Here is a 15,676-nt window from a genome sequence, read left to right as displayed (position 1 = left end):
TCCCTTCCTTCAACTGAAGACGCGCTATCTGCTTCCTGATCACCGTTTGCTTCCCGGCCGACTTCTTGGCAAATGTATCTTCCAGAACTTTCCACATTTCCTTGGTCGTAGACTTGTCGCGGATACATCCAAGATATTCGTCCGAAATCAGGCTCACCAGCAGGGACTTCGCCTTGCAGTCCATGTCCCTAAACTTGTCTGCTTCTCCGGCGTCCGCTGGAAAATCCTTCACCACAGCGTCCCAAACTTTCGAGGCTTCGAGGAACACTTGTACGCGGAACTTCCAAGTATCGTAGCCGCTTCCCGAGAATTGAGGAATTCCGTGGACGGATACTTCTTTCTGCTTGTCACCCATAACCTGTCGAGGTCCGTACTTCTTCAAAGCCAGGAAAAGATACACGACGATAACGTTTGAATGGTTTTATTTGAACGTGTGATAAGGATAACGGTTATGATAGGAATGAACAGAAAAAATTGGACGTTTCATATCGGTGGTTGCTGTGATCTATGATTCAACGATTGCTAGATCTTAACATGTTTTATTTTGTATGGCGAGTTTCAAAAATTTTAAAACTCGCCATACAAATAAAACAGCATTGCGAACGGCCTAAGAGGGGAGACAGGAGGTCTAGCGCTGTGTTAAGTGCCCCACACAATGCATACGTTTGCGTGTGCGTGACAGTAGTTTGACACATTTCCCATGGGAAAACTGTCAAAAAAACGCAAACCTCGACGGAACGGACGCTATGTGTTCCAGGCTTTACGCTTCATACAAATTTTCGAAATTTACCTAAACAAATGTTATGTTACGTGGGGGAGGAAGAGGGTCTAAAACTATCAAATTTTGCGTAACGTAATATTTGAATGCACCCTTGCCTTTAAAAATTCATGGATTTAAACTCGGATTTAAATAAACGACCACTGGTAAGATCATCAGCATCTGAGTGATTAAGGTGAGATGCACAATACAAAAAATGAGTCCAAATCGAATTTGAGTAATAAGGCATTTTATGAGACGTTTCAAATCAGCTGTTTTTTGAATATTTACCAGTTTTGAAGTCCAACCGGTGGGCCCGTTTATTTACATTTTCGCTAGCATAACATTTGATACAGGCCCATCCAATAAACGAGGTTCATTTATCTACAAAAATGCGCCAATCCGCCCACTATAATTAATATCCGTAGACCGTGGGGCGTTTTTACCCTTCTTACACCCAAAAGAAGGGTATAAATATCGCTCGAAAAACCGACTTTCGATCCGAGGCCCGGAGGGCCGAGTCTCATATACCAACGAACTCAGCTCGGCGAACTGAGCAAATGTCTGTATGTGTGTGTGTGTGTATGTGTGTATGTGTGTGTGTGTATGTGCGTTACAAAAAAAAAGTCACGCACGTTTCTCAGCCGTCTTTCAACCGATTTGAGTTCTCTTGGAAGCAAATGAAAGCTACTACATCCTAGTAGAACGCTATTGAATTTTTTTTCGATTGGACGTTCGGTTACCGAGATATCTCTCGAAGAGTACTTATGAGTCATACATCTAAACTTTTTAAGGTTTTTGACCAAGTGTATCATAATAAATATTTTGGCCGTTTGTCAATCGACTTGGGTTCTCTTGGCACCAAATGAAAGCTACAGCATCCTAGTAGATCGCCCAGAAATTTTATTTCGATTGGACATTTGGTTACAGAGATATCTTTCGAAGAGTACTTAGGATTTATACAGCTAAACCTTTTGAAATTTTTGACCAAGTGTATCATAATAAATATCTTAGCCGTCTTGGTCTTGGACATTTGGTTACCGAGATATCTTTCAAAGAATTCTTGGGAGTAATACAGGTTAACTTCTTGAGAGATTTTTGACCAAGGGTACCATAATAAATATCTCAGCCGTCTGTCAACCGATTTAGGTTCTCTAAGCACCAAATGAAAGCTACAATATCCTAGTAAAAGGCTCTGAAATATTATTTCGATTCGACATTTGATTACTGAGATATCTTACGAAGAGTATTTCAATAAATTCTTTTTTTTTATTATATGCACTTGTTATCTTGCATTAGTTTTTGACCAGTCTATGGGAAATTATTTTTCAATAAATAATGCTGACCTCATACAAAGTGTATACTAGCAGGTTATTGTTTTCAACAAAATTATAAATATCAAATAATAAATACACAGGAATTCTATGAAAACTAACAATATGTTAAATGAAAGCTTTGAATTCATATATTGTGGGAAAAATGCAAGAACCGGACAGAAATATTTTTAATGAACCTCACAGATTTAAATTACAATAGCTAAAATAACTAGCCAATGCTAAAACTGATGAACATAGTAGATATATCACTTTTGTCCTTTTTACACCATAACCATGAATACCAAGTAGTTCGTAGCTAATTTAATCGACTGATTAAGAGATATTAGACAAAGTGTTTCTCGATGATTTTCTTACCCATTTGTTAATCGATTCAAGATATTTTGGCAGTTAACAAAATATACAATATTCCAGAATATGTAAGCTATTTTTTAAACATTCCATTCAAGATTCTAGGAGGTGTCTGGCATTTCTGGTAGTTTAGTCCATGGTCCATGATGCTATTTTGGAAACCAATCCACTAGATGCCAAATCCACAATATTTTCTAGAACTTTTGGTGAAATACACAAAATAAATATGTTAAATACAAATAATACAACCTCGAATACAACAATAACACTAGTTTACAGCATTTTTGAACTCGGTAAGCTGATGATCATTTTTGTTGTGGAATCATGCCCTGAGTTCGAAAACGCGAAGGAAAAAAATTACAGTAGAGCGGACATTTTTTCGACTTTCCATACAATGTTGATGATTTGAAATCGATTTTTGTTCTATTTTTAAGCAAAGTCGCTCAATTCAAACATCTCATTCTCCGTAATCAATGCTCCGATTAACTCACCAATGTAACTCGCCAACATATGATATGTCAAATAAACGTTGAAAAAGAATTTTTAAGTTGTTTTTTTTTCTAATTGAAAAAAATATATTTCTTCATATAATTTTAGAAATGTTGCTAAAATTTAAGGAGATCGTCCCTAAAACTTGCCAATATCTTGAATTTTATCAATCTCACGCAAAACCTGCATTCAGATGATCGAATGGTATTATATTCATCTTTTAATTTATGGAAAAAGATTTAAAATTGGTTGAACAAAATGCAAGATATTTGAATTTAAGTAAATTCCATATTTCAAAAAGTTGTAAAACTCGATATTAAGCTTAAACTCTAAAACTGTTCTACTTAACATTTTTTGAAGGTCGGTTTCGAAATCAGCGCTAAATTGTGCTCCAAAAATTTTGGTCGTTGACAGAAGTGCACAACTTTCATTTTATTTTGTAAACTAGTGTAGTTTTAATAAGTGTAAGAAGGGTTCTGTTCACCATAGGTGGATTAAATCGGGTTTTCATCTGCTAGTGACATCATGCAGCTCGGGGGATTGATACATGCCACATTAGAAACCGAAACATCTCTGCCAGCAAAAATCTGATTGGCGCTCACCACATGTTATGCTACTTTTCGCGAAAACAAAAACATCACATGTAAACAATAACAATGAGCGGCCCACCGGTAGTACGTCTCGTAAAATAGCTTATTTTGAACGAGCGTGGTCACCCTAACTTAACTTGGCCATTTTCATCTCCAAAACTTCTTGTGCGTGAAGTTAGCCCTGCGTGCAGTCCGCTCGCTTCGCTGCTTGAAGTGTCAAAGTTTCGTTTGTGTTTTCTCATCATCATCGTCGGTTTTCTGCTGTTTCATCTCACGGCTTCCGATTTTCCGAAAAAATCAGTGCAAATCAATATAATTTCCCGTTAAATAGTGTACTATCTCCAGGATGAGTTCCATCGGTACCGGTGTAAGTATTGCATTGGAATTACGCGGTTTGGATTCTTGTTTAATTGGACGGACTTCAATTTGCATGTATTGAGGTTATACACTGGCTAATGTTTTGTTTGTTCCGTGGAATGGAACCCTCTTTCGTCTTTGCAGTACGATTTGTCGGCATCGCAGTTCTCGCCGGACGGACGGGTCTTTCAGATTGAGTATGCGGGCAAATCGGTGGAGAACAGCGGCACGGTGATCGGTCTGCGCGGAAAGGATGGCGTTGTGCTGGCGGTTGAAAAGTTAATAACCAGCAAGCTGTACGAGCCGGAATCCGGAACGCGGATTTTTACGATCGACACCTCGATCGGGATGGCCATCAGTGGAATGATTGCCGATGGGCGTGCCATTGTGGACATTGCCCGGCAGGAAGCGGCCAACTACAGGCAACAGTACGATCGACCCATTCCGCTGAAGCAGCTGAACGATCGTTTGTCCAGCTACTTCCATGCCTACACGCTGTACAGTGCGGTGCGGCCATTTGGAGTGAGCGTGATTCTAGCTTCGTGGACGGAGGAAACCGGTCCGGAAATGTACATGATCGATCCGTCTGGGGTGTCGTGCGTAAGTTTTTGGGGGACCATCAAGATGGGCTGGGAGTATGCATTTCACCGTCCTAGTGACCTCTGGAAGATGGTTTTATCATCGTATGTAATTGCGTAATTCTTTCAACGTTTTAGGGATACTTTGGATGTGCCGTTGGCAAAGCCAAGCAAACTGCCAAGACTGAAATCGAAAAGTTAAAGCTGTCGGAAAAGTCGGTGAATGAATTGATTACCACCGCCGGAAAAATGTAAGCTTAGTAAATCTTAATTTGCCTATTCAATTTAACTAATTTTCCATTTCGGCTTTCAGTATCTACCAAGTTCACGACGAGCTGAAGGATAAGGACTTCAAACTGGAACTGAGCTGGGTTTGTCAAGCGTCCAACGGCCGTCACCAGGTGGTACCAGATGAGTTGTACACCGCGGCGACCCGAGCTGGACAGGAAGCGGTCGACGAAGATGATAGTGATAATGAAATTTAAAACGGTTCTCCTTCCGGCACTATTGTTATTGTGTAGGGTGGGGAATTAAAAAATTATCTTTTTGCTAAGTTACTTCAAGGAAAAGCTTGTATCAGTAATTTTTCGTATGGTAAAATATATCGACAGAAACAAACTTGATCCGTTTTTCTTGGGGAATGAAAGTACTATACTGCCGTGAATCGCATATCTGTCCCATTTGCATAGGAAATCCAGCAAAGATGGGACTGATATGCGATTCACGGCAGTATACATTACTAACACAGACAAACAGACGTATGTTTTAGACCATAGCTTCCCAACCTTCGTTTCACGATCCCCCAACCGCTCGCAGGCACGCTTCGATTGTTTTACGAAAAGCGCAGTGACGACAGACTGGGGGGTCGCGAGAGCCAAGGTTGGGAACCGTGGTTTTAGACAGAGTTTCTATTATGTCCTTTTTTTCTTTTCCAGCGCTTGCCAGCGAAAAACTTCCTGGAAATATCAAAATTTCTACTGATATTTTCTTCAGGGTGTCTGATACCTGAAAAAAAAACCGGGCATCCTCAGGGAACTTTATTTAACAGGGAAAGACCTGGAATACTTAGGGAATATCCTAAACATCCAGGGAAAATTTACTTCGGTAAAAAATAAAACAATAAACCTCCGCTACAAGGTTTTTCCATCCGTCTAGATTTCTTTGTGGAAATGCAATAGAAATTCTTCTTGTAGTGCCTCCCAGGATTTCTCACAAGATTCCTGCCGTATTTCTGCAGGCCATTTTTTCTTGTCCTTTTTAAATTCCTCCTGGAGATTATTTCGAATTCCTACTAGCATTTTTCCAAGATTCTTCCTTGGAATCCTGGAAGACTATTCCTGAATTTCGACCGATTTCTCCTGGAGTTTTTCACGGGGATCCTACATACCTTATTTCCTTTCAAAATTTCTTCCACAGGTTTTGCCGGTATTGCTCCCAGAGTTCCTCGTGAATTTTTCCTCGGAGTTTCTCCTGCGTTTTGCCGCAATCTCCACAAGAGTTTCTCTAAGGATATATCGCAAATATTTTCGGAGAGTTTCTGCTGGAGTTTCTCCTGAAGTTTTTTTGCAAATCCCTCTGATGTTCTTGGACTTTCCCAGAAGAGTTGTTACAAGATCCTTGATCCTGGAATTTCTAATAGAGCTCTTCCAATTTCTTAAGAAGTTTTTTACGAATTTTCTGCAGTTTCTACAATATTTTTTCAACAAATTTCCGTGATTTTACTTCCAGACTTTCTCCTTGGATTTCAACTGGGATATAAAAGCCTTGTGGGATTTGTTCCAAAGTGTCACAAGAGATTTCACTCAGAGACTTCTCAGAAAATTGCTTTCGGTGCTGGTCCTGGTATCTATCAGAGTTTTTTTTTTCTTCTTCTGGATTCACTATAGAATTTCACTTCTTCTCTGATTCGGAAGAGACTTGTAATTTCTGCAGGAGCTATTGCTGATATTTTTCATATTTTTCCAAGGCTTTTCCTCGTAGTTACTTATCGGATTCCCTGCAGAGCGCCACCTGAGATTTGTTTACAGACCTTTTCAAGATTACTCCCGCAGATCCCCTACCAGAAATTGTCCCGGGATTCTGGATGCTCTTGGGATTTTATTAATAGTTGCTACCGGAGTTCTTGCAGGGATTTTTTTTTGGATTGTGTCCTAGGATAGCTGAAAGAATTCAGGTTAAATGCAAATTGTAACAAGGACAAGAACGATAGACAATGTAAGACAAACTAGACTAGACTAACTAATTTATAACTAATGAATATTTTGTACAAATACAGTTTTCTCTAAAAAAAGCCAAACCCATGGTCGAAACGTCGGATAGAATAAAATAAATCGTCAGTAAATTAAGACTGAGATAGCCGTATCAACACAAAAACTGTAGCGAGAAACTTCGCAAAAACTTATTGGAGAAATCTCGAGAGGAATTTCGGAAGAAATTCTGAGAAAAACTGGGACATCTCGATAAAAAGCTCTTGGTGTAATCCCGCAAATATTAAGAAAATTGCAAAAGAAACTCTGAAAATCTCTCTTAGAAATCCCGCGAGGAACTAAGAAAAACGTTGGAAAACTCTGGAAGAAATACCAGGAAGAGCTTCTACAAAAATCGCGAGAAAAACTGTTGGAAAGATATCTCACTAAGAGAAATTCCTGGAGAAACTTTCAATATCTTTTGGAAAGATCTCTGGAAGGAATACATTGAGAAACTCTGGAAGCATATCTGTAAAACCTCTGGAGGAAATCCCAGGAGGTACTCTAACAGGAACCCCGTATAAAACTCCTGCTGAAATCCTGGGATGAACGCTGGTAGAAATGTAGGTAGGAAAAAAAGATTGGGAGGAAAGCACTTGCCATGACAAGTGCGCTTCCGACCGCTGTGCTTCAATCCTTGTTGACTAACTTCAACCAATCTTCTTAGTTGCTGTGGGAGCGCGTCGCTGCCAGTATCTTCGAAATCATCTCTGGACGTCTCTAATTGTGTTGTTATGCTGGCTTCTTCTTCATCGTCGGAGTGAGAGATGGCGATCTCGTCAGGACAGTCTCTAGGTATTACAATTTCTTCTGCGAAGTGCTCCACAAATTCGACTTGCGCGGGTCCTTCAATGCACGCAGCTATCATCAACTCCTTCGTTGACTACAACAACGTTTCTGCTGATCAGGAAACACTTCCGATTCAGATCATACGCACCTCTTGGTATCTTCACCAACGAATATAGTTTTTTACGGTCTTTTAATCGAACACTTTGCCGACACTCTAAAAGAGTTTTCTAACGGAATCTTTGAATAATACTTTGGAGAAATTTCTAAGAATTTCTATAGGAATTCTTGAAGATATCTCTGTAGAAATCCTTGGAAGAATCACAGGAACGATATGTATATAGGAATCCCGGGAGAAATTGATTTTTCTGGTAGGAATTCTCCAGGATGCTTTTTCTGGGTTTTCCAAGTAATACCTCGGCTGGGAATCCTCCAGAAATTCTTCCAGAGCCATTCCTGCTGAAAATGTTGGAGAAATCTCAGCAAGAATTCCCGGAGAAATCCTAATAGGAATTTCTGACGGAATTCCGGCAGTGACTACTGGTTGTATTCCAAAAGGAATTCCTAGAGAAGTCCATGAAGAAATCTCTGAAGAACTCGGCAGGAATTTCTGGAAGAACTTCAAGAAAACTCCTTTTAGGATTCCCAGTAGGAAATCCTGGAGGAATGTTAGGAGAAAATCTCAGAGGAACCCCAGCAGGTATCCAGAAATTTCTGCAGAAATCTTAAGAGAAACCCTCTTGGAATTGCTGATGTGTTTGTGCTCGAGATTAGTGCTGAGATTCCTCCATGGATTTCTGCAAGGATTCCTCTTGGTATTCCTCTCGGAATACCTCCGGAACTTCTTGCAGGAATTTCTATCAGGATTCATCCAATCATTCTTGCTGAGATTTCTCAAGCATATCCAGTATGTGTTTCTGAAGTGTTATTACTATTAAGAATCCTCCAGGAATTTCTGGAATATTTCTTGCAGGAATTGCTTGAGGAATCCCAGCAAGACTTCTTCCCACGAGTATTCCTGGTGAAATCCCAGCAGCTTTCCCGGACCAATTTCAACAGAAATTCTCAAAGGATTCTGAAAAGAATTTCCAGTAAGAATACGAATAAAAATTCCTGGAATTCTAAAGGAATCACTGGATAAAACTGGATGAACTCATAGAGAAGTTACAGCAGAAGAATTCCATTAAGAATTGATAGAATCCAAGCAAGAATTTCTAGAGGTAATCCCTGAGAAATTCTTGGATAAAGTCCAATAGAAATTCCAGGTGGCATCCTTGGGATAGTCTCTGCAGGAGTCGCATGGAGAATACCTGGAGGAAACCCAGCAGGCAATTTCAAAGAAGGTTTCAAACGATTTTATAAGAAATTGGTGCAGAAATTGTTGAAAAACATTTCTGTTGAAATCACAGAAGGAACTTCAAGATTTCATCAGCAATTCCTTCTGGGATCCTCCAAAGTGTTCCGTTCCTTCAAGAAATTCATTTGGGACACGTCCAAGAATTTTTCCATGCGATTTTATGGGCTTCCTGCTGAAGTTGTTTTTGATATTCATGCCGTAGTTTGTTCTAGAACTTCGATCTTGAGTTCTTTTGGCTGGGTTTTATCTTCTATAATCGTTTTTAGAATTCTTACAGCATTTCTTACTGCGTTTCATCTGAGAGATCCTTCTCGAAATTCTCCAGGAGTTCATTCTAACAATCCTCCAGGAGCTCCTTCCGGGAATACCTAATAAGCTCCTTTAGAAAATCTCCTGTTGTTTCACTTTGAGATTCCCCTCTAAAAATTTCTTGTTGGAATTTTCAGTATTTCTTTGGGCCTGTCCATAAGCTACGTTGATTCTGTGGTGGAAGAGGGGTTTCTGGCCAAATTCTACGCTCCATACAAATTTTCTAATTTTTGTTTGAACAAAAGTCTACGCCGGGGGGGGGGGGGGAGGATTGGGGGGCGTCTGAGATGGTAAAAAATAAGTCTACGTAGTTTATGGATAGCGCCTTTCCGGCAATGCTCCAACGATATATAGTAATCCTCCAGGAGTTCCTACTCAAAACTCTCCAAAACTTTTGCAAATCACACAAGTTTTTTTTTTGCTGAAAATCTTGCAGAAGTTTCTTCTGGGAGCCTTCCTGGTATTACATGTGTTTCTAGTCGTTTTGCCAGCAATTAATTCTTCCCGGAAGTACATAAGAATTTGGTTGGCGTTCTTTATTGTATCGTTAGGGAGCTTCGGATTGTTTGTTCGACAGTATATTAAACGCCAACCTGGTTAAACAGCTATTACCATAATATATTTATTTGTTTATCACATTAAATTACTATCAGCTAAGTACGAATGAGAATTCGTATGAGAATGCTATTCATAGGATTAGTAGTAAGGAATCTCACTATATCTTAGATACGCGCGTGCGGACATCCGTCGCTCAGGTCGATTCTGTCTTTTCCAACAGCTGCTGATTCTTGTTCGGTGTTTTGTACAGCTGGAAAGCCCACAGCGAGAGTACCAGCATTTCCGCGCAAAGGCACATTTGGAATACAGCTGCAATATGGAAGATGATTTGAAGTCAACTAAAATGTATGTTCGTGGGGGTTATATCTAAGACAATTACCATTCTTTTGTACTTGTAAGGTCAATGGGAAGGCACATGATGGAGTAACATAAGTCACTAGTCCCATAATAACCAGTGGTTGAACTTTGCACAGGATCAACACGGCTTGCAATACTACGTATTTGCCCTGAAACGAATTTGATCGTTACCGGCGGGCGGGGTGACATTGGGCCAAAGTGGGGTGACATTGGTCCACTATATCGCACGTTTAGAATACGACGGGAATGCATATTGTGTGTTAAACTACAAGAATACATAATTTTAAGATACTTTGCATCCACCGTCGGATTTTCTGACTCATATTGAATCCGTGGGATCGATGGACCAATGTTACCCTCTAGGCCCAATGTCACCCCGAACGACGGTAATAAATGTGTCGTGTATTTTGAAACTACAACGAACTCATTAGCAACTCACCATCACTTTGAATTCGCTATACAGCGGGTTTACCATACGAACGATAATGTTCAAACCCCATACTCCAGCGATGATGGACACGACGATGAAAGGGACAAAGTACAGTATGATACGGTTGAAATTTTCCTGAAACAATCAATCAATAGTAAATAAAATCGATTCACTAAACGAAAACTACTGTTGAACTTACGACGTCTTCGACGAATACAACGTTCAACCCGACAAAGAGCAAACTCTGGACTATTGGCAACTGAAGAATAAGTAACCTCGTGAATAGAAGTCGATTCCTGTGAAAATGTTAGCATTGGAAGGTGAGTTACGATGTTACGTTAGATGTTAGTAGGAATCTTCTTACTTTGTGACGGCCGATCGCTGCAGAAACGGTAAACAGCAACAGCAGGGCGGTGTCCTGGCGTTGAACGTTTGCGTGTCACTCGATCGAATGAAGGCCTCCTCGCCGCCGATGTAGTCCACTATCAAGCTGAATAAAATAGAAAAACAACTTAAACATCATATCGTATTGTCAGTTGTGGCTCTTCCTGAGAGTGCTCTGAAGGATTTTTAGTTTACTACCGTTGCTATTAGAAGTTGTAAATAGTACTGGAAGTTCCATTAACCCTTCAGCGCGCGCGCTGTTGTAAAAAGTACAACACTACCAAAAACCTCGCTTATCGTATACAGCGCGAGCGCGGTGCAGTTTCGGTTGCTTGATGGCGCGCGTCCTGGAAGGTTAAAAACTCTATTGTCTTTTTAGGACTTCCGCCGGTGACTCTTTACGATATTTCATCATCAAGTATTCAAAAATTACGTAGGAAATTCCACCAGTTTTTCTTTAAGATTTTCTCAACCAACTCCACTGAGAATTCTTTTAGATTCCCACTGTGGTTTTATTCAGGAGTTTCACTGAAAGATCCATTAGAAATACCCATTGTAAAATACTCCAGTATTTTCATCGAGGATTCTGGTGTATAATCATCAAGAATTCAGAAGTCACGTTGGAAATTTCTTTAGGAGTTGAGTTCTCTAGAAGCTTTACTGGGATTTCCACTAGGATTTCCTCTAGGAGTTCCTCCAGGAGTTGGTGTATCCTTCAGGAATTTCTACGAAAGTTACTGGGGATTCTTCTAGGAGTTTCACGGGGTATTACTCTAGGAGTTTCACTGCAGTATTGCTCGAGGAGTTTCACTTCAATCTGTTGGGAATTCTTCTCTACGTTCCACTGAGATTTCCTCTATAATTCCACTGTCAATTTGTTCAGGAGTTTCGCTGGAAGTTCCATTAGGAATTCCCAATTACGAACTAGGCTCAGTGTACCAGTTATATCTATAGTACCTCAAATTTGCCATAGTTGATTTTCAACCTTTGAAGATGCAACAGATGAACAACAGATCACATTCTTAAATGATGTTTGCAATCATTTAAACTTCACAATTTGCTCAAATTATGATAGAAATAAATCATTTTCCTTGACATTTCGGCTTCCTTGCACTCTATTTCGCCATAGTGTACCAGTTATGGCTAATCCCATAAGGAATGAATGTAAATAGTGCGAAGTGGAGCCCAAATTAACAAATGTGTCCATAACTGGTACAGGGTTCCTATCATTGGCACACGCCGTAATAAATACTAAAAGTAGTTTTGGTTCCGTTTCTGTATTTTTCCTGTAAAGTATGAACACTGATGAATCATTTGACATATCGATGACATTCGTCCGTCTTCTTATTCTTTTTGTAGAAATAGTTTTCCTTAGGTAGTGCGATAACTGGTACAGGCACCCTACTCTAGAATTCAGAAGTAACGAAATTCCATCAGAAATTTCTCTAGAAATTCAGTAAAGTGATTCACTGGGAATTCAGTCAGCAGTTCCACTGGGAATTCCTCTTGATGTTCCACTGAGAATTCCTCCAGGAATTCCATCGAGAGTTACTCTAGGAGTTCCACCAGGAATTCTTCCACAAGTTCCACTGGGAATTCCTTTAGGAGTTCTACTGGGAGTCTAGGAGTTTCACAGCAAATTTCTCTAGCAATTGCTCTGGGAATTCCTCTACGAGTTTCACCGTGAGTTCATCCAGCAGTTTTTCTAAGAATTCTTCTAGAAGCTTCTCCGGGAATCATTGGAGTTTCCTCTGGGAAGTTCTACACGGAATTTTGCTAGGAGTTTCACTGGGAATTGGAGCTCGTCCAAATGTTCCTAGATGTTCTAGAAGTTTTTGGGCGTTTTTGTAGAAATTTTTTTGTGCTCCTCCTTTGCAAGTATTATATATAAATCTACTTCGCAAGTATTTTTTCGGAAGTTTCTCTGAGCATTCCTTCGAAAATTGGTCTAGAAGTACCTCCAGGAATACGTTCGAAAGTTACTTCTGAAATTCTTCCTAAATTTTTACCGGAAGTCTCAAGGGAATTTTCCATAAGTTGCCCTGAGATTTTCTTAGAAGTACTTCCTAGAATAATTCCAAAAGTTCTTCCGGATGTTCCTCTGGGAAATGAATCTGGAGGCTCCTCTGGGAATTATTCTGGAGCTTCCTACGGGAAATATTTCCGATTTCTCTGCAAATTATTGCGGAAGAGCCTATGGGAATTCCCAAGGAATATCATGAAAAAAAAAAAATATTCCGGAAGTACCTTCAAAAAATGTTTTAAAGACCCTTTTTTTTTAATCATCCTGGAATCCACCTAAATATTAAGAAATTCTTCCGGAAGTTTTCCAGAAGTTTTCTTGCTAATTCGTTCGAAAGTACTTCCAGGAAATTTGCACAACACTTTTTGGAAATTCTGCTGTTTCCAGACGTTTCTTTGAGTACTCTTCCAGAAGTTCCTCCGGGACATCTACTGGAAGAGTCTTCGAGAATTTTATCTAAACACCTTACCCGATTTTTTTTTTCAAAAGAAACTTTTGAGAAAAAAGCGGGAGAAGTTTTCATATGAAATTCTGGATTTTTCTTCAAAATTTGCTGTGGGATTTTTTTTTTGATCATTTAGAAACTCTTCTGGGAGTTTCCGTAAAATTCTTCCGAAAATTCCTTCGAGAATTAAAAAAAATAGGAATTATTCCTATTCATTCGAGAATGTTTCCAGGAGTTTCTGAAGGGATTACTCCGGGAGTTTCATCAAATATTTTATTTCGGTAATTATGGCAGGAGTTTCTTCAGTACTCCTTTCGAGGATACCTGCCTTTTCTAGGACTCCAATTTGGAATTCCTAAAAAAAATCCCTGGGATTCACCCTGGCATTTTTCTGCTTGGAGATCTGCCTTGAGTTTCTTCTGGGGTTTCTACTACAACAAGGAAAATTCTGCGAAAGCTCTCGAGATCAATTCTTCAGCAATATTCTTGAGAAAAGCAATGCTCCTAAAACCCCGGGAGAATTTCCTAGAATCGATAAAATGTAGAAATATCTCGAACAAGAAATAACAAGATTGATGAGAAATTCTTAGAGGAACTTCTTGAAAAATAAAATCAGAGGAAAGTAACTGAGGAAGTCCTCAAATAAGAATTCTATGTTTCAGAAGAAATGATTTCGGCTCTGTTATGCTCATGTGACGCTGAGCCTTCCAAACAAACAAATAAATAAAATAAAAAACGGATGTACCATGTCACGGATAAATTGCAAAAGTATATTGGAGAATTTCAGAAAAAAAAAAATATTTACAGGAGGAACTTTTCGTAGCATTTTTTGAGAAACTTATTGAAGATTTTTACGTGGAGCTCATAAAAACATTATATTTGCTAACAATGGACACTTGATCAGAGTCTGTAAGAGTAACCCATGAAAAGTATTTGAAAGGAGTAACGTAGAATACATATTACCAGTACAATAATACAGGAAATTGTGGGACATTTCTTTAAAATTTCTCGAAGGGATTCCTATGTAGGCTTAGAGTTCTTCTTCTTCTTTATGGCTCTACGTCCCCACTGGAACTTGGCCTGCCTCGCTTCAACTTAGTGTTCTTTGAGCACTTCCACAGTTATTATTTGAAGGGCTTTCTGTGCCTGCCATTGCATGAATATGTATATTGTGAGGCAAGTACAATAATACACTATGCCCAAGGAGTCGATAAATTTTCCCGATCGAAACGGGAATCGAACCCGCCGTCTCCGGATTGGCGATCCTTAGCCTTAACCACTAGGCTAACTGGGGAGCCCGAGGAATGTTTCTGGAATTTGTTCGGAAGTTTTTTTGGAAATTCCCTTGGAGTTTTTTGAGAAAATTTCTTTCGAAATTCCTTCGGCCTTCACATGATTTTTTTTAGAAAATTTCTCGGAAACTCTTTCGGCAATTCTTTTGTAGATCGGCAACTCCTTCTATAATTCTATCAGCAAAGGGAGCGGACCTGGTGTGATGGTTAGAAAACTTGACCATCACGCTGAAGACCTGGGATCGAATCCCACTTCCGACAAACTCGCAAAAAGTGAGTTCTTCCTTCGGAAGGGAAGTAAAGCGTGGGTCCCGAGATGAACTAGCCTAAGGCTAAAAATCTCGTTAATACAGATAAAAAAAATCCTTCAGCGATTCCGATTCATTGGAAATTCGTGAGTTTTCAAAGAATTTTCAAAGAGAATAATTGCCTGAGAAATTTGCACACTAATGGCTTAAGAAATTTGCAGTGAAGTTGCAAGTTTAAATGAAAATTTTAAAGTAATAACCCAAAAATTTCCAGAGGGAAAGCCTTAGGAGTTCTTAAACAAATTGCCGAAGGAATTCCAAAAGAAAGCCAAGGATATTACCAAAGAATTTGGCCAAGAAATCGCTAAAATAATTAATCAAATGCTTTGGCTGTTTTTCTATGTGTCACAAGCTTCTTTGCAAGAAATATCACTAAAAGTAAATCGCAAAAATAACGTATAGCGGAACAAATTTTTCGAAAAAAAAATGTTTGGAAGCAATTATGCACAATTATGACCGCTTCGGTGCCTACCACATGTTTTTTTTCGGAAAAAGCTACTGATTCCCAGAAATTCGAGTTCAATTATTTTTGCCATTAAGAAAGAACTTATGTTGATCGTTAGTGAACGCGCCCCATGTGGGCAATTGCCGAAGAAGTTTCCAAAGGAATTATCGATTCTAATACTAACAAATTACAGAAGGCAATGATATTGTTGAAGTAATTCCGAAAGGCATCATATACGAGTTTCCTAAAAAGATTGCCCCAGGAATTTTCAAAAAAAAAA

The 15,676-nt window shown here is 39.3% G+C and overlaps 2 protein-coding genes across 2 annotated transcripts; one reads left to right on the top strand and one right to left on the bottom strand.

Annotated features, from left to right (window-relative positions):
• The first annotated feature begins 3,728 nt into the window (after positions 1-3,728).
• LOC134284133 (proteasome subunit alpha type-3) lies at positions 3,729-5,074 on the top strand. The gene is made up of 4 exons (XM_062842457.1): positions 3,729-3,888; positions 4,023-4,478; positions 4,595-4,707; positions 4,770-5,074. The coding sequence occupies exons 1-4, from the start codon at positions 3,868-3,870 to the stop codon at positions 4,939-4,941; spliced, it is 762 nt and encodes a 253-aa protein (XP_062698441.1). The 5' UTR covers positions 3,729-3,867; the 3' UTR covers positions 4,942-5,074.
• Positions 5,075-9,751: 4,677 nt separating this feature from the next.
• LOC134290016 (organic solute transporter alpha-like protein) lies at positions 9,752-10,989 on the bottom strand (the record flags this gene model as incomplete). The annotated part of the gene is given in 5 exon segments (XM_062856933.1): positions 9,752-10,021; positions 10,092-10,218; positions 10,509-10,634; positions 10,699-10,795; positions 10,864-10,989. Coding segments are annotated over 5 exon segments (592 nt in total), but the record flags the coding sequence as incomplete, so codon positions are not given.
• Positions 10,990-15,676: the final 4,687 nt, after the last annotated feature.

Source organism: Aedes albopictus, chromosome 3 (genome assembly GCF_035046485.1).
Source record: "Aedes albopictus strain Foshan chromosome 3, AalbF5, whole genome shotgun sequence".
Lineage (NCBI taxonomy): Eukaryota > Metazoa > Arthropoda > Insecta > Diptera > Culicidae > Aedes > Aedes albopictus.
Note: the sequence above shows the minus strand (reverse complement) of the source record. Positions and strands in the feature narration are given on the sequence as shown.